This window comes from Ambystoma mexicanum, chromosome 10 (genome assembly GCF_040938575.1).
Source record: "Ambystoma mexicanum isolate Mex_15411 chromosome 10, UKY_AmexF1_1, whole genome shotgun sequence".
Classification (NCBI taxonomy): Eukaryota; Metazoa; Chordata; class Amphibia; order Caudata; family Ambystomatidae; genus Ambystoma; species Ambystoma mexicanum.
The window spans coordinates 305581708-305609123 of record NC_090932.1 but is presented as its reverse complement, the minus strand read 5'-3'; the positions used below and the strand labels follow the sequence as shown (position 1 = coordinate 305609123).

General features: G+C 47.3%; 1 protein-coding gene across 7 annotated transcripts in view; it reads left to right on the top strand.

The window, feature by feature from the left end:
• The window catches only part of INPP5D (inositol polyphosphate-5-phosphatase D), a 1036816-nt gene that overhangs the window by 775255 nt on the left and 234145 nt on the right, over positions 1-27416 (top strand). For all 7 annotated transcript variants that reach the window (XM_069617886.1, XM_069617890.1, XM_069617887.1 and 4 more), the window contains one exon: positions 20380-20459. In XM_069617886.1, the coding sequence (XP_069473987.1) occupies positions 20380-20459 (80 nt within the window). The remainder of the gene's footprint in view (positions 1-20379; positions 20460-27416) is intronic.

Here is a 27416-nt window from a genome sequence, read left to right as displayed (position 1 = left end):
AAGGTTGCAGGTGTGAGCCCTTGTGTACAATTGCCTGGCTGTAATTAGTGGTGTTTACGGGATATGCCTGACCCTTGCAACAGTCCTCAGGCATCTTCCTCGTCTCAGTACCAGAGTGGTGAAATGCCATGTTAGTGTGTACCATTCCTAGTCGCCTCTTTCTTGTCCTAGTGCTTTGGTGATATGAATGAGGGAAAATGAAGGGAAGTGATTGGCAATAGCCAATAAAGGCAGGGAGAGGGCAAGGTTGCTTATTACAAGGAAAAGGGGGATACCATGTCCCCAATCCCCAAGGACCCTCCACCCAGGTGATCCTCCCTTGCATCTCCACTCCCACGGTCAGGATCCAAAAGCGATGGCCTTTTCCTGGCCACCTGAGGAGAGGATCCAAGCGGAGTAGGTGTGATGATACCGTGAGGTTTCTCACAGTAGTTAATGAATTAACTAAAGGGGGGAATGTTAGAATGCAGGTGCCACAACATAAACGTGAATGGAAGTACAAGCTGTGGAAATTCTATTAGCATGAAGATTTGGTCATTTTCTGTGTCAGTGTTTCAAGCCACTTTCGAACTGGTTTTAGTTTTGCCACATTTCAGAGAGAACTAGGCTACCGAGTACCTGGTGGAATAATGGGCAGCAAAAAATAGCGTTACTGTTTGCCATTAGCATAAGTGCTCTTTCCACATTAGCCAAAGTCCTGCCATATTGATCTAGCCCCTGTCACAGTTGTGGATTTCTGCCATTCAAGGCACTCTGCTGCAGATCTGAGCCTCTGTCCTTCCATTTAATTAAACTTTATTCCTTCTTCCCCCAGAGAGCGTTCAGCATGCCAAGATCCTTGGAGGAAGGGTGAGGTGTAGCCCACCTATTAGTTATTGTTGCAGGACCTAGCAGTTCTCAGGAGCTTTGAGTGATATGTAGAATATCGGTTTGTGTTCTTGACAATAGAGAAGTACAATAGTTGTGAAGGCCATATTTTGGTGTCAATGAAGCCTTGAGTGGAGACGTTGCCAAAGCATCAAACTAGATCATGGTTATACTGCCCCCCCTAAGGAGTATTGGGACTACTGGGTTTGGAATAGAATGGCTTGGTACGAATAATATGAGAAATACATTTCTGAGTGGAGCCTCAGTGATGTTTTTATGAGGCTACCTGTCTCCCAAGAGCTAGCCAGAAGAATGTGTGCCAGAGAGAACAACATGCTTCAACGGGAGTTGTAAAAAGTGTTGCAGAGTAACCTGCTACAAGGCCTGGGAACTGCCTGGATTGCTACGTAGACTGAGCTAATGGGAGAGGATATTACTGTGTCTAATTTGCTAACTTAATTGTTCACACTCACTACAGGATTGGGTCGTTGTGGTGGGACTGGCCATCAGAAGTTCCATGAACTTGTTTTGACCAATGAGGGTATGCCATTTTAGTAAATGTTGCATGTAAAACTTGAGCCAATCAGGATGGAGTATTTTCTGCTGACTGCACAATTAAGTCATTCGTAGGGGGCTGCACTTAGAATGGTCACAGGTAATGTACTAACCAATAGAGTTTGCAAATGTATATTGTGTTTAGATTTTTGTATAGGTGGGAGCCAAAAGGGAATGTGGGATTAACATGTACTTGATACTTGTAAGGGATTCCCATTGTGTTGTTTCTGCCTTTAAATACTGTCATTCAATGTGGGTGGGTTGAGAGTGTGTTCAGTGTTCAGTTCTAAGGAGCTGACTGACCCTCAAGACGTAATTTGTATGTATTAAAGCTTTTTTTCTTGCAAATCGTGCACTCCATTATTGCTTCCTTTCGATTGATTTTTCTGATTGGTTTTTGGGCCTACTGTACATGCTCTCCCCCCTCTCAGCAGCATTTAAGTATCCATCAACTATGTGTGCCAAATCACACACCCAGAAATAGGGTCAATTAGCATATACAGTTTACTATATTTACGTAGAATCTACTGAGAGTGAATACCTAATTGATTGTTGAAAGCAGTAAATATCCATGACCTATCCAAAGCCTGTTCTGAAACTGGACCTTGATGAGAGCATCCATGTAGACCAAATTCACCCCCAAGACCAACTTTGCTACCAAGAACAACCTGGAGGTCAGAATACATTTTAAACTGAGTAGTACATATTATTTCCCAATTATTTGCCACCTGGTCCTAGAGATGTGGACTTGGTGTCTAGACAGTGTGATTTGGCCTGTGGCTTCCCACCTCCACACATGGAGAATATCAGGGCGGATGCAGCCATGCCCCTTACGAATGGGTCATCCCTAGCAGAGTGCTGACGCCAGTCTTTCAGGCGTGGGGGACAGCAATGGTGGACATTTGTGCGAATCAGGAGAACAGAAAATACACACTCTACGCCTCATGGAAGGGAAAGGGGCAAGACTCGCTGGGGGATGCATTAATACTTCCATGAGATGGACAGACTCTGTATGCTTTCCCACCTCTCCCGCTCTTGAGCAAGGTCCTTCACAAGTTGAAAAGGACCAAAAGTTACAAGAATGGTGCCAGTCTGGCCAAGGAGGATTTGGTTTTCTGATCTATAAACATTGAAATATCAGGAACCATGGTAGATGCCTGTATGGGCAGACCTTCTTTCTCAGCAGGGGGGCATGGTGTTAAATTCCAACCTGGAATACCTCAGCTTAGCAGCCTGGTCCCAGAGGATCTAGTACATGGTTACTTTGTCCTCTATGAGAAGAATCTCTGGGTATCCTGCGCACAACGACAGCACCAGAGCACAATACACTAGTAAGTGGACCCGTTTTTGCCACTGGTGTGTGGAAAACCATAAGGAGCCTCAGCAGGCATCACATGATGTCGTCCTGTCCTTCATTACACACCTAGAGGAAACGGGCGTGTCTGTAGACACATGCCAGATGCATTTATCTTCCATTGGCAGGTATCTGAACAGGGGTGGGATAGACTTCTTGTTGTCTGATGAAGTGGTCAAAAGGCACTTTAAAGGACTAATGAAACTCTACCCATCAAGGCAAAATAAACACAATGGCTGTGGGATCTGAATGTCGTACGTTCAACCTTCATATAGAGGCCTTTTGAACCAATGGCTTCCACAGACCTTAAATCGGGTATTCTGAAGACGGCCTTCTTGGTAGCTGCCACATCTGCAAGATGGATCTTGGAACTACAAGTCTTATGCAATGAAGAGTCCTATGTTATCTTACACAAGGGAACTGTGGTATTCAGAACAAAAAACAAACTTTTAACCAAAAGTCATCAGCTGTTTTCACCTGAATGAAGAAATAGCATTACCAGTATTTTCCAGTCTCCTTCTACGGAGGCTGAAAAGATACTGCACACAGGTATGTAACCAGGGGTTTGAAATTTTATTCAGAGAGAACAAAATACCTCCGAAAGGTGCCTCTGTTATTTTGGCAGCAATTAGCCCGGGGAGGCGGCCATGAAGGCGTCCATAGCACGTTGGATAGTTTCTACCATTCTAGAAGGATACAAGATTATTTGCAAGGACCCGCTGAGGGGCTTCACGCACACTTAGTCAGGGCTAAGGGGACCTCAGTTGTGTTCAAGAGACATGTGCCAAGCCAGGACATTTGTAAGGCGATGACCTGGGCGAATGCTCAATCGTTCTGTAAGCACTATTCTCTAGACTGCAGCTCGAGGAATGATGCTGCCTCCGGGCAAGTGGTATTGCAAAACCTATTTTCAGAATTAATCCAACCACCCATTTTTGGAGGAGGGGTGCTTTGGACTCTCTCCCCACAGTATGGAGGAAAGGGAACAGACAGTAAGAGTACATAAAAGTTACTCACTTTAGTGACACTTGTACCCTTAAGCCAAAGTCCCGTTTCCTCCATACAACCTCCCATCAGACCATCTTGTAAGAAAAGGGGGGTTCTTGAGATATATTGAGTGGCCCTGTTAAGCTTGGGTGGGTCGCGGGCGGGGAACGCGTGGGGCATGCCAGGGCATGCTTGCGTAAGAAAAGAATTCTACTTTTGTTGCTTAGGAACACGCTGCTGCTCATACCCCATTCCGTGGGACATCCCAACAGTACGGAGGAAGGAGGACTATAGACTAAGAGTATCAGTATCACTACAGTGAGTAACATTTCTATTTTTTTGATAAAAATGGGTGCGACATATTACAGTAACACATAGTCTCTGACTTTATCATAGGTAAGGAAGGGTTGCGTGTTGTTATTACCCTGTGGGGTTGGGGGATAAAGGGTCTGTGTCCCGGATTCATGTCCTTTTTTCCCAGGAGGGGAGTTCCTCCCCATGAGATCCTCCCACATGTTAACACCCCTAGGGAGACTTCAGTTAGCAGCCTCACCTCCCTAGCCTCATAGAAAGAGGATCCCCTCTGGGGAGAAGTGACGCCCTCTGTAGGATCATCACACTGTCCATCTGGTTGTTTCCCCACTTAAATATGTTCTTGATGGTGAAGGAAAATTCTTGAAACTTTACTGTGAATTGAGCCAAGCGGGGGGTGATGACTGGATAGCCCCTGAGCACAAGCACTACACCAATTGTTTATGATCAGAAAAGTTGGGTGAATCACCTGGCCCAGATGTCTGGCCTGAAATTAGCCAATGCGCATACACACCCCCACATTTCTTTCTTAATTACGGAATAATGAGTTTCCTACCTTGACAAGGTCTTAAAGTTGTGTTACTACTCTCTAAATGTATATAACCACAGTACACAACAGTCAAATAACTAGTATTCCACCAACCTGATCTTCAGAAACTGCTTGAAAAAATGAGAAATTCACCTAGCGTCTCTCTCAGTGCCTGAAAGTCAGGCAGGGAGTGAAATCGCCAGGGAAACCCTCGTGGGGGAGATAACCCTTAGAAGCTAGTGAGCTCTGGATGATGATGTCAGGAATTGTAGACAGCTGTAGCTTTCCCGATCGTGGCTTCCAGCGGATCTGTGCTGTAATGAGAGGTAAGTTGTAATTTCTGATTCCATGTGCTGCCTTTCCGATGATAAATGAGTAATTAATGTTTTACCCTTTTAGTAGAATACCGTCGGAGAACGGCACTGATGAAAGGGGGTGGAGTTATGGGTTTTGGTAACAAATGCAGACCTTGAAGGTTTTAGAATCAAAGAAATAGATCAAAGGAGAAGAAATCAGAGGATGTTGATTTGAAGAGTAATAGCAGAATTAATCCTACCAGAGGCTGAAAGCTTCTCTACTGTGCTACAGCAAGCGGAGGCAGGTGTTGATGGTATACCGTGAGGTGTGATGGGTAGTGTAGTTCAAATGAATGAAACGACACTCGCAAGCTGAAGTGAAGAAAATAATATTATGGGGAGGCTGACGAAACCTAGTGAGAGAGTATGGTGCCTGACTCGAGGTACCAACGTTATACGAAAGATGACTGCGTCTGAGCGTTCCAATTACGATTCCGGAAACAAAAGAGGAGCAGTTCAGAATCAGGAAGGGAGAAGTCACTATGAGGATGTAAATGAAGTAGAATAAAGTTATAAGGACAGTAAGAATCTCGAAGCAGATCCAAGGGTTAGTAATCCTGAGTTAGTACGAGACTCAGGGAGTGTGGCTGCTTTAACAGTAGCAGCGAACTGTTGCTCTAGACGAGGCATCAGAAGTACAGGATCCAAGTGAAGGAGGGGAGCCATGCCAGTCACATCCTCTGTGAGAACTGCCCTGCTGAGCTGCATAGCGGAAGCCATCTTGAGAGGAGGCAAATGCAATCCCGTAACACGGCACCAGTGATGCCAAAGAGACCATCCACGGCGCATAGACATAACACTTAATGGAAAATCTACCGCTCATTCTTCATCTTTGAACTTCTACATAAGAGTTCCCACACCCCATTTACACAAGCATCAACAGTGATATACAAGCATCAATGGCAATACAGATTTGAATTGAAGACCAAATAAAAGGGTTGTTTACTAAGACTCCTTGTATCAATGTAAATGCTTGGTCTACAAGTTCATTCCCTAGGAAGACCCTTTCTTGGGTCTTCCTATGGAACTGAGGAGTTTCCTCAGTAGTGCTGTTTTCAGCAAGAAATTCTCCACAAACTACTAATTCTGTCAGTCCAATTAACAATTGTAGATGATCTTTCATTTAAGGGTGTCTGGGGCTGCCAATACAGTCATTATGAAGCTTTTTTAGGACTTTACCTGCCCCTGTCTTCAAAATGGTGCAGCCTTAATACTCCATTTCCTGTTGTTTAAATTAGCACTTCTCCTTTCATAGCTTGAAGCGGTATCCTGCAATATTTTCAGCACTATGCCCAACATGCTATCAACTCCCCTTAAACCAGTCTGTCATCCTAGAAGTAGACCACATTTTTTATTAACAGAAGACTCATTATCCTCTAAAACACAGAGGCATTTTACAGCTGACACATGTCTAAATGAGACTGTGAGGAGTCAGACATGGGAGACAGACACATCGGGCCTCGTTACACGGTATGCGGTAACCATGGCGCTATTGGCGCCATGGTTGCCGCCGGTATTTTACTGTGTCCGCCTTGGTGGATGGCGGAATTACCGCCCTACTCCAAGGTGAGCGGGGCGGTAATTCCCCATTCACCAAGGCACTTCCCCATTCCCATTTTTGCCCCATAGGGCTCAATGGGAATGGGGAAGGAGCTAATTACGGTACCGTAATTAGCACCAAGGTCCCTTTGCGGGCCCGTTCCTTAACGGCTGCTAAAACCAGCCGTTGAGGTCGGGTCTGGCAAACGGACCTCGTAGTAAGGCGGTAAGGGTTTACCGCTACCGGTGCCCTTACCGGTACCGGTAAACCCTTACCGCATTCCGTGTAATGAGGCCCATAGATGGAGTTCTCACAATTCACCATTTATTGAAATACTAAAGGATGAGATAAATGCCTATTTTTCCGTAACCTAACAAAACCAAGACTAAAGGAAAATCACCTAGTGTCCACAAAATGTCTGTACCTCACACTATTACATACACCAAAATCATACAGGAACCATTTGGCAGTTTCAACTTTGTAACTCAACATATATTCAAATACAAGGAAAACAAACTCTTATCAGGGTTGAATCCTCTTCCTCTGGATCAATTCAGGATAATTCAAACCAAAGTTAATTTCAGGAAAAATATTTTCTTTTGACTAGGTACACTCCAGGTGGAATACACTGTTATTTATCTTAAATATCCTTCACTTGCCAAAGTGACTTTCCACTTAAACGAGGTTTCTCTTTCTTAGAACAATTGTTAAAGCTTCCACTTGGCGGTCTCAAAATGTATTTTCCTTCATACATCAATTTGAAAAGTTAATGACCGAGATTATTTTCTCAGGAGACCAATCGCTTTTCATCAGATTATGTTTCTTCACAATTAACACCTTGATCGGAATAGATCATTCAGAAGCTCTACTTCAGTCAGGATGGTTACACAACAGTTCATCAACACAGAAGTGGAATTACCAATTATTTTCCACCACAATCAGTTACAACTTTCTACCACATTTAAAGTACTTCAACTTTTCTTCTTCAGGGTCCACTCACCTGCTAGGACTAACCACTATGTGTCCCTTTCCTGGTGTACCCGCCTGCCAGGATATAACTCTTACTACTACTACTATTTGTACTCCGTGGTAAGGTGTGTTTACAACATTCCACATTTAACTCCTCAATGGGGAAAGTTAAACCAACACTAACTTCTGGGATAGGTCTTTGGACTTGTAACACCATTGGTTTATAACTTCTCTCATTCACATGCTGCACAGAAGGACAATGATTCTGACAGCCTGTATTTGCCATGGGCAATGCAGTTTACAATTACCCCCCCCCCCCTTTGATCCTTTCTACAAGGAGGGATTTTCTTCGGCTCTCTCTTATTTCTTTCCACACAACCTAGCGGCTGTTGACAATGTGATTCACAACTCCTGTGACTGTTGCATTCAATTTGAATCGATATCTCTTGGTTATGGCAATGCCGGTAACAACATCTTCTTATTGTGTCTCTCCTTTCAGGCAAGTTGCGTTCACTTTGTTTAAAAATTGCCACCTTTTGGTTTGGGAAATGTGGGTTACAATATCTTTCTTTTCTCCCTCTCCCTTTAGGGAATTTACATTCAATCTGCTTTCTTTTAAATGTTCTGTATTCAAAACTTTTTTTTCCTTTGAAGCAGTCTATGTTGGAGTTCCTGTGGGTTACCTAGTTCAGGGTGGAGTGAGAACGAGTCTGATTTGCATATGGTCTTTCCCCTTCTTTAATGGCTTGGCAGGCTGAAAAACAATGGTCTGGGGGGTTGCCCAGGGTTGTGCCCGTGGTTATGATTAATTCAAACCTTCGAGCCATCACCTTTTTGTTTTGCTTAAGTCACCCCGACTGGGATGGGTATACCCAGATGTGGCTCCCGAGCCTGCTGGGCCTAGAGACAAAAGCTATTCTTCACTGATGACGCCCAACAAGGCCAAAACATGTCTGGGGATGCTTGTGGTCTCGTGCAGAAGGGATGTGACGTAGCAGTTCGGGCTGGACTTCTTCTTTTGGGGTGGGACCAAGCCTAATTTGCAAATCGCCTTTCTCCTCTGTAATGGCTTGGCAGGTTGAAAAACGATGGTCTGGATGGTTTCCCAGAGCTGTGTCCGTAGTTCTGATTAATTCAAAACCTTCCAGCCATCACCTTTCTGTTTTGCTTAGGACAACTCACTGGCTTCTCTTGGTGTCTCCTCCAGACTGCTTGTTATACCTTGCTGCGCGTTGGGTATTCCATCACGGTAGACAGTTACCGTCAGCCTCTTGCTGCATACGCTGTCTCTCGCTGGAGCTAACACGGCTCCACACGTGCTCCGTGAAGTCCTTCACACCACAGTGCATAGTCGGACATGGAGAGCGAGTCTCTCTTTCAGGATAGCTGATCTCACCACTGCCTCCCCCTGTGAATAATCTGCATCTCCAGGGCACTACAACCTCCTACAAACTCTCCATAAGGGGTCCCGCTATCAGCAAAGCATTCGCTCTGACATCTACTTTCTCCTGCTGCTTCTGAGGCTCCTGCTGACACGGCTTTCTACTGACCTGCACCTGACAGGCCTTTAAATATTTAAAGGTCCAGCTCAGGTGTGGAACAACTAGACCCCTCACTATGGCTAGTGACTCTGTGCCCCTCTTCCCCTATATCAGTACTCAGAGCATTATGGGACTGGAAGTCCATAATGTTCTTAGTTGAATTAATATGAAAATATTTTAATTTACTTTGTTCAAGGGATTGTGACCTATTTTTAATGAAAGGTTTTATGGGAATTAGGGTTTCTTTCTTAAGTTTATAAACTGAACCCCATGTAGAATGAGTACTACTAAAAGTAGCTGCACTAACTGCCTGCTTCTTATATACATCCTTTCCACATGCACAACAAAGGCATTAATATTTAGTACCTGGTAAGACAATATTCTATTAAATATTCAGGCATTCACAAATATTCATCCTCAGAAGAAGATGAGTATTGCGCCTCTTCTGTCGGAGTCTCCATATTCACATGGTCTCCTCCTCCTCCCATGTGATCCTTCCCCCTGATACCCTGCCCAGGGTCACATAGTTTCTGCCTTTCCCTGGCTAGATGGGAGGATGGCTTAGGCTGGGATTCTGGGGTGATTCTGCAGGATTCATCACACCACACACATGTACCTGAACACACCTAAAGGGTTGATGAACGCAATGATAGATTCTGAGCGGCTGTGTGATCTCACCTGGAGCTAGCCATTTTTCATGTCCAACTTTGAGAGCACGAAGCCATGATGAGCAGCAAAAGCCACTCCATGAACCTAGGGATGGGGAAGTTGTCAGTGATGTTATCATGGTTGTGACAGCAAAGGCCAATGCAAAGTTGCTGCTTTTCCTGGTCTGTACCAATGGACTCAGCCATTCTTTGGCTTCCACTGGTTGTCATTGAGTTCTTGGTGGGCTGTCACCAGGAATGATCTGACTCATTGCCTAATTGGAGGCACTTCTGGTTGCAGTCACATCTGGTGCTGATATCCTTTCATGAATCCTGTGCCTTATCCATGAGTACTTTGTCCTCTCTGGGTGGGTTCAATTTGATTTGCAGGTTGTACTGATCATGCCTCCAAAAATGTGAAGCCCTTTCTTTACCATATCAAAAAAGAACAATTATGTACACACTCCTGTACATGGACCAGCTTGTGAAATCTATTTTACTGTCTTTGAACCAGCAGATTAATGTCTACTACCCATGTTTGTTCAAACGACGATCTGGCATTTTATTGTCATGATGCCTACCCCCAGGCATCCGGACCAAGCCCATCAGCCCCGGGAGCAGGCATCTAGACATTTAGTAAAACCTCAGCAGCCCCGGCTAGGGGCTATCTGGGTTCAGTCCTGGCGCCTTAGGCGCCAGGCTCATAGTAGGAATCAGTCCTGGCGCCTAAGGCACCAGGCTCATAGTCATTACTTACCTCAGGCAGACCATGCTGCAAATGACTCCAATCCAACATGAAGCCTGAAAGGGACTATTTTTCTACAGCGACTATTTTTTACTCGGGTGTGGTTCTAGGGACTTCTTACCTGGGACTATTTTTGAGGCTATTTAAACCACGCCCGACCAGCAACACACGCTTCGCGTTATTCTGCATCCAGCAGCGTAACACTCACCGTGCCTGCAGCCTGCATCCACTCTTCTGCCACGCCCGCCTCAAATCCAGAGCTCCTAATACAAAGAGGAAAGAAAGGGACAAGGTTAGAAAACTAACTTATTTCTATTCCACACCTGATTCTGGATCCATCTTGTCTCTGGACCTGTAAAGAACATCATTTCTGCACGCGCTGCACCTCCAGCTGCAGCGCCGCGCCATACTCACCAGTCTTAACAGCATCCTTCGGGTCGGCGCTGCCTCCATCATTTCTACGCCGAACTTCGGCACCTAGGAGACAATAGAAAAACCACAAGGTGAGCCGAGGGAACCAACAAATATAATTCTTACCACCATATACTTACCTGATTTACCACCGGAGGCATTCTTTTGTGACTCTCCATATTTTCACGTGCCGCATCTGTAAAGAGAGACAAAACAACACGTTTTCCTCGTGCAACATTTACCGGACAGCGCCGGGTAATACAGTCTCTTACCTGAGCGCCACCAGCTGCCACAAGAGCATCTTTTCACGAGCCAGCTGCAAGACAAGAAAGGAAGGGGGGAACAAGAGTGAACATCGGACATATTGAACACTATGAACTTAATACTTACTGGTCCTCACCAGGAACCTCAGAGTCAATAGTCTCCGGAACTCTCCCGAGCCTTCAAACCAGTGAAGTAACTGGAATCGACACGCCCCTGCAAATCCACGCAGGATGGAGAGCTCATCTTTCAAGAATATAAGTTGAGATTGCTGTGAGGGCATTTCGGAGGTGATTAGTTGGGGAGGACTGTGGGGGTGCCATCACTTGAATCCACAAGTGGCTAAATCCATCTCTCCACTTGCAGGAGAATATTTCTACGGGTTAAGCAGACAACATTAGGAGGGCAGATCCAGTCAGTCATCGCTGCACTACGCATCACGTGGGTGGAGACCGCAGCTGTCCGGGTCCGACCGACGCCCCTGTGGGAGCCAGGTGAGCGTAACAGAGTGCGAAGCCATTCTTTAAATCCCCACCCGGGCGTTATGGAGACCTCAGAAACCGACCAACTAGCCCTATTGTTAGGGGAACTTAGGGCAGAAGTGCACACAGCGCGCCAAGAGACTAATGCTCTCAGGAGAGAACTGATTGTGTCAAAGGAGCGCACTGATGATCTTGCTAGACAATTACTGCAAAACCAAGCTGGGCAAACACCATTACCTGGACTCGGGGGGAATCCAACTCCTGTTTCATGGAGCAATCCTGTGCAAGTGGTTCTACCAGGGAGCATTCCTTTAGCTCCACCCGAACGTTTTGCTGGGGACCCAAAAAAGTTTGCCGTGTTTATGAACCAATGCCGCTTGCACTTTTTATGCAGACCTGGAGCTTTTCTGAACGACCAAACCAAAGTAGCCTTTGTACTATCATATCTTAGTGGCAGCGCAGCGGATTGGTCAATTCCATTAGTTAACCAGGATGACCCTCTTCTTCAGGATTTTCAAGGTTTTCAATTGAGCATGGAAAGGCTATTTGCCAGACATTCACAGGGACAGGCCCTGGATAACAAACTTTTATCATTACGACAAGGTAACCAGGATCTAATAACCTATGTCGCCACTTTCAATAGGTTAGTGGTGGAAACCGGATGGCCAGAGGTAAAACGAATTACATTATTTCATCATGGACTTCGGGGTGAACTCAAAGACGTTTTGCCCCAAGTTGTGAACCCACCTCAGGATTGTGCAGAATATATAGACTTAGTGGTCCAGTTAGACCACCGACTTCAGAATAGAAAGGCTGATTGAGCTAAGTTCGAGAATCGGGTATTGGTTAAACCCTATGTTACCCTCAAAGGAACAGATGTATCAGAACCGATGCAGATCGGGGGGGTCAAGGGACCCTTAACTCAAAAGGAAAGAGAAAGAAGACGGCAGATGCAATTGTGTCTGTACTGTGGGGCCTCAGGACATTTTCTACAGGATTGCCCTATAAAAACATCTAAAAAAGTAGTCGGAGTTGCTGATAAAAATCGAACAGAGCCTGATTCGGGAAACGACCATGCCCGACAAGCGTAGAGGTCCGCTTGCCGAGCTTGAAGAAGGATGCTCAGACCTCACACTTCATCATACCAATGGTCCTTATAAATCCAAGGCAGCCATCACGTATGCACGCAGTGAGGGTATACATTGATAGCAGGGCCATAAGAAACTATGTGGACCACGAGTTGGCTTCTAGGATGAATCTATCTCTCTGCAAAAAGACCACTTCGGATGTTATCACCACAGTCGATGGAACTGAAATTGCCTCTGGGTCTGTAACTCATTCCACCGCAGAGATGACACTATTGGGTCAGGATGGGCACCGAGAGACTATTGTGTTTGATTTAATCAAAGCCCCGCAGTTCCAAATAATACTGGGGATACCTTGGTTGGAAACACATAATCCTTGTATTGATTGGCGAGAGAAGAGAATAACCTTCCCGGATTGTGCACATACTTGTTACCCAAAAAACCCTTGAACCAAGACCTGGCCACAGTCGCTACTCCAGTCGTGCAGTTACCTCAGGAATATCAAGAATTCCAGGATGTTTTCCAAAAGGAACAGGCAAACACCCTACCACCTCACAGATCATACGATTGTCAAATCGATCTCATACCCGGTGCACAACCTCCATGTAGTAGGATCTACGCCCTTATGGAACCCGAAAACCTTAATCTACGACAATACTTGGACCAATACCTTGCTAATGGCTTCATTCGTCCATCCAAGTCCCCTGCATCTTCAGCTTTGTTCTTCATGCCTAAAAAGGAAGGTGACCTCAGAACGTGCATAGACTACCGCGCATTAAATCAGATCACGGTTAAGAACCGATACCCATTGCCTCTGATCCCCGAATTACTAGATCAAGTAAAGGACGCTTGGATCTACACTAAATTAGATCTCCGAGGGGCATATCATCTGGTACGTGTAAAGAAAGGTGAGGAATGGAAGACTGCTTTTCGCACTAAGTACGGGTTATTCGAATACCAGGTGATGCCCTTCGGGTTGTGCAATGCACCAGCAGCCTTCCAGTATTTTATGAACGATGTCCTTCGTGAACTCATTGATGTCTGTGTTGTTGTATACATAGACGATATTCTAGTGTACTCCTCTTCAGAATCAGACCATGTGAAGCACGTTCGTGCAGTCCTTGAGCAACTACGCCAGCAGAAGTTATATGCAAAATTGGAAAAATGCGTTTTTCATGCTATGGAAGTTGAATCCCTTGGATTTATCCTGACTCCAAAAGGAGTCCGAATGGACTCTCGAAAGGTGGACGCAATCCTCAAGTGGCCATCACCCAGTTCAGTTAAAGGGGTACAAAGTATGCTCAGATTTGCTAATTTCTACCGCAGATTCATTCCGGATTTCTCACATGTTGTACACCCTATCACAGCACTTTTGCGAAAAAACAAACGCTTCTTGTGGACCGAAGAAGCTGAGAAGGCCTTCCAAGAGCTGAAAGCGAAATTCACGTCTGCACCTGTCTTAATGCATCCACGCCATGAAGTTCCATACATAGTTGAAACTGATGCATCCAGTTTAGCCATGGGAGCTGTCCTGTCCCAGAAGGATCCTGAAACCGGTCAACTTCACCCAGTAGCATTTTGGTCCAGAAAGTTCTCAGCACCCGAGTTAAACTATGCGGTTACCGATAAAGAATTATTAGCCATCAAATCCGCCTTCAAGGCTTGGCGGCATTATCTTCTCGGTGCCAGGCATACCATTACGGTAATCACCGATCACCGGAACTTGCAATATTTAAAAACAGCCAAGGCCCAATCGTCGCGTCAACTTCGATGGGCATTGTTCTTTGCCGAGTTCGATTTCGTGATCACTTATCGACCAGGTTGTAAAAATGGCAAGGCAGATGCCTTATCCCGAATAGGGATGGGAGAAGCATATGCGAACCCGGAACCGGTGCCTATAATTTCAGAACAAAGAATTCTTGGCATAACCACTCTACAGACACTAAAGGATATTCAAGTAAAGATCCAACAACTCTTCGATCCAACAGCCCTGCAGGACTGGGTGAAGAAAGGCCCGGACTACTCAGTCATCAATGACCTACCTTATTATCAATGGCGACTATTTCTACCACACAAGGAACTACAAGAACTAGTCATCTCCAATTATCATGACACCCTGATGGAAGGACACCCAGGTATCGCAAAAACTGAAGCTAAAATTAAGAGACAATTCTGGTGCCCACCTGGCAAAAAGACATAAAATCATTTGTAATGTCTTGTGGCATTTGCGGCCAAAACAAAAGTCAGAAGAAAAAACCAGCTGGCCTCTTACAACCTTTGGATATTCCACCTACACCATGGCACACCTTATCGTTAGACTTTATTACAGATCTACAACCATGTAATGGATTTAGCACCATTCTAGTTATTGTGCATCTTTTTTCCAAGATGGCCCACTTTATTCCTCTAAAGGGATTACCTTCTGCTTCAATTCTGGCCAAGGAGTTCCTTGAAAACATTGTTCGAATACACAGATTTCCTTCCGTATTGGTCTCTGACCGAGGTAGTCAATTCATTTCACATTTTTGGAAGAAATGTTGTCAACTGGCGCAAATTGACGTGAGGTTATCAACCAGTCACCATCCCCAGACCGATGGTCAGACTGAGAGGAAAAACCAGACCCTTGAACAGTACCTACGTTGCATGCTATACCAGACCGAAAGTAATTGGAAAGATATTTTATGGATTTCCGAGTATGCATACAATAACTCTGTACATTCAGGAACCGGACAAAGCCCCTTTTATACCATATATGGACATCACCCTCGAACCTCAGAACTAGATTCGCCTCAGCATTTAGAAATGCCTGCAGTTAGTCATTTGCATTCTACTATTACACAAGCCTTTAAAGAGGCAACAGAACATTTGAAACAAGCAAAAGAGAAATATAAGAAAAATGCTGATCAACATAGAAGTGAAACTCCACAATACCAGATTGGGGATCAAGTTTGGCTGGCTACAAAACACATACCTCTGAAGGGAACTCAGACTTTTAACCCTAGATATTTGGGACCTTACACTATTAAGGCCATTATCAACCCAGTAGCCGTCAAATTGGAATTACCCTCTAATATGCGCATTCATCCTGTCTTTCATGTTTCACTTTTAAAACCAGTTCAGTCAGGAACAAGATTAACCAAACCACCCAACCCCATCTTGATAGATGGAGAACCTGAATTCGAGGTAAAAAATATCCTGGACTCCAAGATGGTTAAATCAATTTTTTTTTTATTTAATCGATTGGAGGGGCTACGGACCACAAGAAAGGTCATGGGAACCTAGTGACCACGTCCATGCACCTCGGTTGGTAAAAAGATTCCATCGGAATTTCCCAGACAAACCAGGGCCCTGGGGAAGAACAACTTTAGGAGGGGCCTTGGGGGGGAGTGCAGTCATGATGCCTACCCCCAGGCATCCGGACCAAGCCCATCAACCCCGGGAGCAGGCATCTAGACATTTAGTAAAACCTCAGCAGCTCCGGCTAGGGGCTATCTGGGTTCAGTCCTGGCACCTTAGGCGCCAGGCTCATAGTAGGAATCAGTCCTGGCGCCTAAGGCGCCAGGCTCATAGTCATTACTTACCTCAGGCAGACCATGCTGCAAATGACTCCAATCCAACATGAAGCCTGAAAGGGACTATTTTTCTACAGGGACTATTTTTTACTCGGGTGTGGTTCTAGGGACTTCTTACCTGGGACTACTTTTGAGGCTATTTAAACCACACCCGACCAGAAACACACGCTTCACGTTATTCTGCATCCAGCAGCATAACACTCACCGTGCCTGCAGCCTGCATCCAGTCTTCTGCCACGCCCGCCTTGATTCCGGAGCTCCTAAAACAAAGAGGAAAGAAAGGGACAAGGTTAGAAAACGAACTTATTTCTATTCCACACCTGATTCTGGATCCATCTTGTCTCCGGACCTGTAAAGAACATCATTTCTGCACGCGCCGCACCTCCAGCTGCAGCGCCGCGCCATACTCACCAGTCTTCACAGCATCCTTCGGGTCGGCGCTGCCTCCATCATTTCTTCGCCGAACTTCGGCACCTAGGAGACAATAGAAAAACCACAAGGTGAGCCGAGGGAACCAACAACTATAATTCTTACCACCATAGACTTACCTGATTTACCACCGGAGGTATTCTTTTGTGACTCTCCATATTTTCACGTGCCGCATCTGTAAAGAGAGACAAAACAACACGTTTTCCTCGTGCAACATTTACCGGACAGCGCCGGGTAATACAGACTCTTACCTGAGCGCCACCCGCTGCCACAAGAGCATCTTTTCACGAGCCAGCTGCAAGACAAGAAAGGAAGGGGGGAACAAGAGTGAACATCGGACATATTGAACTCTATGAACTTAATACTTACTGGTCCTCACCATGAACCTCAGAGTCAATATTCTCCGGAACTCTCCCGAGCCTTCAAACCAGTGAAGTAACTGGAATCGACGCATCCCTGCAAATCCACACAGGATGGAGAGCTCATCTTTCAAGAATATAAGGTGAGATTGCTGTGAGGGCATTTCGGAGGTGATTAGTTGGGGAGGACTGTGGGGGTGCCATCACTTGAATCCACAAGTGGCTAAATCCATCTCTCCACTTGCAGGAGAATATTTCTACGGGTTTAGCAGACAAGATTAGGAGGGCAGATCCAGTCAGTCATCGCTGCACTACGCATCACGTGGGTGGAGACTGAAGCTGTCCGGGTCCGACCGATGCCCCTGTGGGAGCCAGGTGAGCGTAACAGTTATCTGAACATTGTCTTTATTGTGCGGTATTGGTTGACAGGAATAACCACGATGTCGTACCCCGAGACTGGCACGAGTCTGATCAAGTTGGCATCTCTGTGTTCCCCACAGTTTGGATTGTCTCCTCTTGACTAGCTTCTCGGTTCTATGAACAATACCACTGTGTCAGACTCACTGCTGTTGTCTTTTGTGCTATATCCTTTTCTGTGGCCACTAGTACCTGTTGTGATGGTCTCATATGCAATGCCTTATCGAATTGGCCTGTGCACCTATATGCGTGTCTTTAGCAGAAGAATATTTTTTATCCGCTCGATGTGTCTCACTGTTGCACCTTTTCCACATGTTTTTTACAAGCACTTAGTTTGGTACTGGGTCCTTTTCTTTAAACCTCATGGGTCACTGGAAGCATGTTTTCCAGGCTGTGTCACTGAATTCGCTTCAGTCTGGAGCATGTTTTTTTCCAGTAGCTTTCCTTCTTGCAGTGGACTGCACCATTGCCATTTTATCCTCATGCAAAGGATTGTTACTTGTATTGGTGTCTCCTGTCTGTTGGGTTCCTCCATTGTACTATCATTGTGTTGTAAATCATGCGGTCCATTTCATCTATCAGGTCACATTTTGTTACTAAATCTGTGTGGCTCACGATTAAATCTTCAGCGGGTTCATGCACGTGCTGGTTTCAGGCATAGAAAATTAAGCCTGTTTCTTTACAGCCAAATCGTGGACTATGCTTGAGCCTTGTCTCCTTGTTGGCATCACGCCTGTCATCATTGTTGCCCCAGTGTTTTTAGAAGTCCTCCTAGAATCTGATACCCCCTCTACAGCCAGCACATTGACCAGCACTGCGTGTATCCGTGCTGCTACGAATGCCGCACCCGCTACGGCTTCCAGATAGTTCTTGAACAACGTGTACCATTGGGGCCATCCTATCCGACGTTTGGCGCTTATCTGCATGAATGCAAGAGGAGGTGTCCCATCTTGAAGACCCTCTGTGGCAGCCTCTTTCAACAAGGGCTACATATAGCCCGATCCGCGTCAGCACTGTGGTGCCCTGGGTCTAATCATTACCACACTTCTCTTTCATGATGTGTTGCAATTTTCTTCATTCTATAATCATGCCCATGTACTGGTTGGACGCACCAAAGAAGTATAATATTTCAGTGGCAAATTACAAGAGATTGTATTTCAGATGTGCTTTACAACCTGTGACGGCTTTAATGTATCGCATGTTTGCCTCCATACCAGGTACTCTTACATTCCAGATCCACTCTCATTGCATAGAAATGCAAGGGAGGCACCAAGTAGTGAGGCTATGAAGTGATTCATAATGTTAAGGTTAAAAATAGTCTCACTAAGGAGCAATGCAAAGGCATTATACCGGGTCCGTCAGCCTTTCACCAGACCATGGCTTACTTCACCTTTCCCTGGGCCACAATACTTAGTCAGCGGACCGTCCTCCACACTAGAGGCGTTGGTGAGTTCACTTGCCCACACAGCAAGGTCTTCGGACCAACGCCCCGTTTCTAGGAGAACCCTTTGTCAGTCTATATGTTTCCCAATCATTATTTTTGGTCAGAACTCACAACCCCATAAAAAGGCTTTTGATCATTCCACCTGCCCTAACAGTGTGGTTCCTGCTCAGTCTATTGGTAAAAACAGTAGGATCCGTGGTCAGTGTGTTATTTCTCTCCATTTCCGAGGAGCCAATTCAATCACACTTGGTAAGACTTCTATAGCAGTAGTTAGATGTAGTGCTAACATGTACCTTTCCTCAACTGACAGGCAGTAACCACACCCTAACCGGAAGTCACATGTTAGCACTACTCATAGCACCAACTATGGACACTGATTTCCGGGTGCTTTGTGCCACATGTTAAGGCTATGTTGCAAAAGTGCCACAGAATGATGGGAAGAAGTCATCTCTTAGCAGGTAGTGCACATCTAGTTATGAGCGTTGAGCATGCAGGCCAGGAGATTCGGAATTCAGCATAGATCTGGCCTTGGCAAGGAAGTAACAATCAAGTGTACCTAAAAACTAGCCAAGATGCAACTCCAAAGGCTACTGCCTGCATAGGGAACAGAGCAGGGTGCAGTACATTTTGAGACGTAATGGCCCTGATAATCAATGGCAATCCTGGGTGGGTAATATGCACTATGAGGATATGCCTTACGGCTGATCATCTCCTGCACGTGGAGGCAGAATATCAGGGCAGAGAGAATACCCCTTCATGTAAATCTCAGAGGACACTCTATAGGCAGTGTTAAAAGCTTCATATAGCACATTGGCATGCCCCACACTGGAGCTTGCAAGATAGCCCACGACCCTAGCCTCACCATCTACATAGATGCATATATGAACCCTACTTATCTGCCACAGTGGCAAATAATCATATTGTAAATTCACTCAATTGATTGATGAGACCCAAGTTATTATAAATGGTCAAGTGAACAGGTGCACCAACAGTCCAACAGAGTGAGGTACCAGACACTTGTTACGCTTGAGCCAGCGTTAGAGCTTATCTAGTAATAAGCCAGAGTGTTTTGCTTGTGCACTTGTCCCGTGACATACTTCTTGGACTGGCCTCGTTCCCTGCATTATGCTTCTTCACCAGTTCCCCCACAGGTCTACTCTGTGGAGCTGCTTCTGGACCAGTCCACCTTTCCAATTCCAAAATGTTTCCACTTATCCACTCGGCTGCAAAGTAGTTCTTATTCAGCCAACCTGTTCCAAATCCATGGCTTGTGGTGCGTCCAGCAATCTTATGCTCAGGGAAGCCTGACTGATAACATATGTACTGGTAATACCATGACCTTGACAATGCAACATGTCTCAGGGCCTTATTTCTGGCCAGCTCACCGCTCGTGTGTTACAGTTCTCGGTCAGTGCACTGGTAGTCGTGAAATGTCTCATCGGTCTCGCCTGCAGTTCATGCTCTGAGAGACCCTTTTTTCTGAATAACACTTTCTTAATTTTTTGTAACCACTGCAGATTTTGTGAAAAGCCCAGAAGGAGAAAACCAGGAGCTGCATGATGGCGAGTTGACAGTAACATTTCCGACCCTTCCAAAAGTAAGTGACATGACCCCGAAAGGTCATGGGTTGATTGATCTTGTGCTGCCTTTTGCCACCCATAATAGGTCTTTCTCTCTTACTCATTTACGTTTGCTCTTCCAATAGTAAGCAAACCAAGTCGATTGATTGCGTAGGGTATTTTTAACGAGTGAAAAATAAATACATTTCCTGGAGCTTCTATAGATGAAAGGGGAGAAGGGTAAATGAAGAATCATACTAATTACAAACAGCACTGTGCGATTATTCCACAATGTTTGTATTCGTCCAGAAGGGTTTATTAAACTCAAAAAAATGGTCACGCACTGGCCCTGATGTTGACGTTCTAATACCGTCAAGTAAACCCTCAGAGGGGGGTCAGGGGGGTATGTTATGTCTAGTGTCCCGCCTTCTTCGACGGGGTCTCACTCCCCTGGACTCCGCTCGATATAAACCAAGGCACACGGAGCCAAGGAACCATGACTGTCCTTTATTCCCATTCCAGGTTTCAGTTTCTGGGTTTTAGTAGCCCCCCTCTTCCTCCCTTCCTTCCCTGTGTCCTTGGCTTTCCTCTCCTATGTGGTTCTCCCCTTAAGGCGGGCCAGCCATGTTTCACGTTTCACAACAGGGTATTTTATTTTTTAAAAGACTGCATGTGTAGTCATTCTGTTATGACGAGAAGTAGTTCTAGGTTTCACGGCCCATCATGACGTAATCACTGCTACGGTGGTAAGAAAATTGCAGACATTTTTTTAACAGCACACGCAGTAAAGATAGCCCTGTTACTACAACAGTTGAAAGGAACTGGCACGCAGCTTGTCAACGGGGTTTCCTGGAAGCTTTCTCTGGCTCACCACGTGTTAGCTGTGATTTAGCAGTCTAGGGCCTTGGCACTGTGCGCATTGAGTGTGGATAGTATAACCACTGCATTTGTCCATTTGCACTCATCGCCAATTAGCCACCCTTCGCTCATTCCTTCGCTGCACCTGACTCCTTACAAGCAATGAATTGGCATGAGACAATAGTTTCAAATGGCAAACTTGGCCACAGTTTTATTTCCACAATAACAGAATCATTGTACACATTTTCGTGAACTCCAGTCTGTAAGTGTGGCGCTTGCTCCGTGTCCGTCCTCACCTGCTTCACCCTATACCTTTGTATAGTTTCCATAGTAGGCCCAACTCTCCTAACCCTGTGTGCCTGGGCCTATCCTGCCCATGCAGGTGTCCGTGGGTCGGGAGAGCGCTGTTTCTTTTTTGGGGGAAGCTGAGCCTTAGTTGTTACCACTGCCGTTAGGCTCCCAAGAGGCGCTGGTCCGGAAGGGCGAAGACCCATTCCGGTTTCCTTCTGGCTCATCCGGAGTCTGTTATTTGTGCTTGGTTACCGCCCACCGTGGCTCCCCCACTTTCCTGACACACTTTTACAGCTCCAGCAATTTAGTACATATGTTCCAGAAAAAGAGCTTCATTCCGTTTGCTGATAGATGCACGCCATACTTTAAAAAATGCTCGGGTGTTTCTAAGTTGATCAGGCCATGCCTGATCTGTTGGAAGCCTCTGCCCTTGCAGAACTTTGCCATGGCCCCATTCAGTTTTTTCCTCAACTTTTCGACCGCAGAGTAGTTCTCAGCTCTCCTCTAGTCGGGCCTGGGAATCACCTCAGACCACACAATCTCAGTTTTGCCCAGCTGTGCTGAGATCTCCTGTAAGGAGAGCATCATGTCCTTCAACAAGACCCCCCTCCCCAGGTTGGTCAAATCATTCCCGCCCAAGTGGATTACCAGCACCTCTGGCTTCTGCTGCTTGCCTCGCAATTTCCTCAGCAACCCCTGCAGCTGAGCCCACTTCATCCCTGGCACCCCATGCCACTCAATTCGGAACTTGCCAGCCGTCAGCTCCTCTTGGTGCGAGGTCCAGCTCGCCTTGGCCCTCGAAATAAACGAGTGCCCCACTACCCACATGGTGCACTTCTTCCTCCTTTGCAATGCTGGTACTGAGAAGTAAAGGCAACGGCATGTTAAATCACATCTTATCTGGCCTGATATATCTTTTTAAGCACCCCGAAGACCATCTCCCCAATTTCATGATGTCTTCCACCCCTAAACCCCCGGCTGCTGCGGAGGTGGCAGCCCCAATTCTGAACGAATGGGTCCCGAAGCGACCCTCTGTTAGACCCATTTTTGCCAGTGCCAGCCCCATCACCTTTTTGAACTGGAAGCGTCTTAATGCGGAACCGTCCCTATGCACGAGTAATGGTGCCCCTGCCTCTGACGGCTGCCGTTGCAGAAGAAACTCAGCCACTGCTGCTACCGGGCACACCCTGCTTTTCTGAATGGCTTGCAGTGTCAATGCCACCCCTTTCCCTTTTTGATCGGTCTTCGATCTCCTCACATAGATGACCACCTGTGTGCTGGTTACCTGCACGTCCCCTAACCGTAAAAAGACGTTCCCCTTTCTCTCTTTATTTTCCGGAACAAGCTCGCTGACCCTAAGCGCCCCAAAAGCTCCCACAGCAACTTCCACCGATCTGGTTGCAGGAGTGCTGGTTGGGCCCCCACGGTTCCCTGGAGCCTCAGCAGGTGTAAGAGCCGGCAAGGCTGCATCCTCCTGCGCCCTCCCTTTCCCTCGAGGTTTCTTGTTGGCACTGGTCTGCTCCTTATGTGCCCTGGCCCTTGCCGTCATTGTCCTCTTTCTTTTTTTCTCCTGGACCTCCTCTTGTTCTTCCTCCTCTCCTTCCACGACATGAATTTCTACCTCCACCAGTGTCCCCTCACCGGGGCTATCTTGAAACATGAGGGGTGAGCTGTTCACCACCTGACTGGGCCCCGGCAACTCCTGCCCGGCCCTAGTCACCATTGAAGACATCCAATCCGGCCCATGTGTGGCTGCAGCCAGCCTGGCCATCTCTCAAAACGGCCTCCAACTCCATACTCGGCTGCTGATCCTGTTCCCCCATTGTTCTGCTTCTTCACCGCACCTTCCTGCACGTTGCTGCCGTAGCGTGGCTCTCCCCCTATGGGAATTGTGGGTAGCCTTCCCACAAGACTGCTCAATCCGCTTACCCTTATTGCGCCGCGCCGTCTGCAAAAGGTGTGGGTAGGAAGAGAAATTGAATGCGTCCCAGGGTGGGCTTGAACCACCAACCTTTTGTTTAACACCCGCACGCGTTTACCGATTGCGCCACGGTGCCGGCTTTGCTTTTCAGTGCGCCTCCCGGCGTTTGTCCTGTTCGGCGCCGAGGCCCAATCTGCCGCCTCTCCAGAAGCTCAGTGGCCGGCAGCTCGAGAGGTGGGGGCGGATTAGGAGGCGGCGGCGCGGCTCTCTCAGGCGTCTGTCCTGCCCGCCTCCGCTTGTTCCCCGGAGCCAGGGCTTCCCGTGCCTGCTCGCCGACCAAGTTTCACTCTCTGGCGGCCCGGGTGCTCTAGTTTAGAGCCGTGGCGAAGCAGTCAATGCGACTCCTTATCCCTGGTGCGAGCCTCCACTCAATGCGCCTGCCTCCGTTGGAACCTTCTGTCCATTGGGCGCTGGCGTCCGCTCCAAGCTCCAGCGCCCTTCCTGGTCCCTTCCCGGTTTGTTCGTGCTTCCTCCCGCCGCGCTGAATATTAGCCGCTCCTCCGACCACGAACCAAAACAAAGTCCCAACGAAACGAAATCCCTCCTTGTGGCACGGCGGCTCTGCAGGGTCCTACTGCAGGAGCTGTATGTCCCTACTGTAGGACCCTGCTTGTTATAAAGGGGGTTCGCCCCGCCCCCTCCTTTGTTTGCCCTTCGCGGGCTTTGGGGAATTTTGGCACCGTTCCGCCCCTTGCCCCCTCCCATTACCCAGGGGGGAGGGGAACCGTTAGTCGAGGACCCTGCAGCGGTTACCGCGCTGCTTCCTCCATTTTTCTTTTGTTGTTCTCTCCGTCGACAGCGGCAGAACTCCTCCTATTGACACTCTTTCTCGACATTGAGAAAAACAAAGCGTATTACTATGGACTAACCACTAGATGGCAGCCTATGCCAAGCATATGCTTCTAAGACAAATCACAGAAAGATTATTAATGGGTAAGGAACGATTGTTTTTCTGCATGCTCTAATCCGCATGCCGTCATTCTTAAAATCCTCATCATTATTACAAGGAATCTGCCAGGTTACAGATGTGGTCTTTCTGAAAATCTAATCACATTTGTAAAATGTGTATTATCCATTTCCATCCTCAATATGCGGATGGAAATGGATTACACACAGCAGAGTCACTTTGCTGAAAATGTTGGGGGGTGGGGGGGAGGCATGACATCTAAATGGAAGGGGCCCCTACCAAATGAGTGGGAGAAAATGGTGTGCCACGAACGTTGGAGGGCGCTGTGGGGTCCGTATCAGGCCGGGCACCCCTCCAGTACCTTGCATGACAGAGACACGTGAGTCCGTGAGTTGGTGGTCGAACTGCTGCACGTGAGCTCATGCGGTCTTTTTACTCATTCAGTGACATCATGTGTCATGTGTCTTAGTGCACGTGACACTGCACGGCCAGTGAGAGGGACCAGCATGCCAAGTCCAAATTAAAGAAAACGATATGGTGCAAAATACTTAACAATACTGTTAGGCCCTGAGGGCCTCTGCAATAAGGACAGGCACACCGAGAGTAGGAGACACGTCTTACTTTATTCAAATACAACTTCTCACTGCCCGCAGGCACTCTTCGTCCTGACGTCACGTGTCACGTGGCCGGGCCGCGTGACTTGACCTGTGTCTCTTAAAGAGACAGTTCAGTGTAACATCACCCCCGGACAAAAGTCCTTGCAACCATAACACTAACATTCTTCAACTAGGCGCATAGGTTTCTTCACGACCCTATGGGGTCGACCGTTGGCGGCTTCTCCTGGATCATCTTCTAGCTCTTGCACTCTCCTCGCTCCAGGGCGAGCCAAGAATCTCGGTGGTGACCACAGCGAGTCTCTCGGGTCCGTTGGCATTGGTTCCGGATCTGGGGGATCTCGCTCCTGCTGGCCCGGACTGGTGGTGAGTTTGAACTGTGAGCAATTCCGGGTTATTTCCCGTTCTTCGTTTTCAGCTGTTACCATGGTTCCTTTGGTGGCCGTCACAAGGAGCGGCTGTGGGGAGAACCTCGGGTCAGTCTTTCTGATCATTGTCTGTTGGACCAGTACTTCGTCTCCCACCTGGATCTCATTCGGGCGAGCCCCTCTCTTTTCATCTGTTCGGATGCGGGCCCGTTCCTTCCGTTCCGCATCTCGCGTTAGAACTTCCGGGTCTGCTTCCGGCTTGTTGTTGGGGTGTCTTATGATGCGAGTGCGAACTTGGTATTTTACCATCATCTCGGCCGGCGTCCTGTTTGTGGCCTCGTGCGGCGTGTTTCGATAGTCCCGAAGCATTCTGCACAGAGCCTGGTGAGGGTCAACATTTTCTAATCTGGCTCTTTGTAAGGTCTTCTTGATCGATGACATGAATCTTTCGGCCATCCCGTTGGCTTGTGGCCACCTTGGTGTTATCTTCTGGTGTCTGAAGCCCAGATGCTTGGCGAAGGTTGCGAAGTCGTGACCACAGAACGGGGGGCCGTTGTCCGACTTGATAACTTCTGGTATGCCCCACTCACTCACGACCTCGTCGAAGACAGCTGCTATGTGGGCAAAGGCTGTAGACGGTGACCTTTTCACGATTGGGAAGCGAGAGTGCTCGTCAATGAACAGTAGTAGGTATTCGCCCGACTCGAGGGGCCCATAAAAGTCTATTGCCACTCTTTCCCAAGGGTGATCGGGGATCTGCAGAGACTGTAGTGGTGCGGGGGCTTCGGCCCTAGCTGTGCATTGACATGCCATGCAGTTTCGTACCCATCGCTCTACTAGAGCGTCCAGAAATGGGAACCATACGTGGCACCGAAGTTGCCGTTTGGTGTTGTCTGCCCCGCGGTGGCCTTCATGGGCTGTCTTTATGATGTCCGCCCGTAGGGCTGCTGGGATTATTATTCTGCATCCTCGAAGGAGTATGGACTTGTCCTTGACGGCTAGTTCGGTATGAACTTTTGCCAACCTTTCCAGTTCATCTCGATTCGCTTCCGGATGTTCTGTTAGAAGCTTCCGGTATGACTTCCATCTGTTGTGTTCTGTGAGTTTGATGGCCAATGCTATGGATGGGTCAGCCGCTGACGCCTCAGCGACTGTCTCAAGTGAAATTGCCGGGGGAAGTGCGTTTGTGGTGACATAGCTGATGTATTCTACATCTCCCTTTCGCTGTGTGGCTTTTCCTGTGGGGTGTCTCGACAAGTAGTCTGCTGGGTTGTGTTCCCCCCCCGGACGATGAATGATGTGATAGTCATATTCTTGCAGGCGGATACCCCACCGTTCAATCCGTGGCGGCATCTTCGTTCGAGGATTGCCGAACAGTGATAGGAGGGCTTGATGGTCCGTTATTAGAGTAAACTTTTTTCCTATGACAAAGTTGTGGAAATGTTCGCATGCCCAGACTGCTGCCAGGCTTTCCTTTTCTGCCTGCGAATATGCGGACTCAGGTTTCGAGAGGGCTCTGCTGGCGTAGGCCACCACATGTCTCGGGTGGGTGTCTGTACCGTTGGTTTGGGCGAGGATGGCACCCAGCCCTACTGGACTTGCATCGACCACGATTTCAGTGTGCCACGTGGGGTCGAAGTAGGCAAGTTTCCTGGCCTCTGCTAGGTGTTGCTTGATGGAGTCGAATGCTTCTTGGCACTCAGCCGTCCAGGCGAAGAGCATCTCTTTTTGAAGGAGTTTCCTGAGCGGTTCCGTGATCGTGGCATAATGGGGTATGTATCTCGCGCAGTAACCTGCCATGCCTAGAAACGATCGCACGTCCACTATTTGCCTTGGTTCCTGTAAGCCGAAGATAGTCGCCACCTTGTCGGGATCCGGTGTCATTCCATCTGCGGAGAATATGTGGCCAAAGAACTTCAGCTTGGTCTTGCTGAATCGACATTTGTCGACGTTGAGCGTGAGGCCAGCGTCTTGAA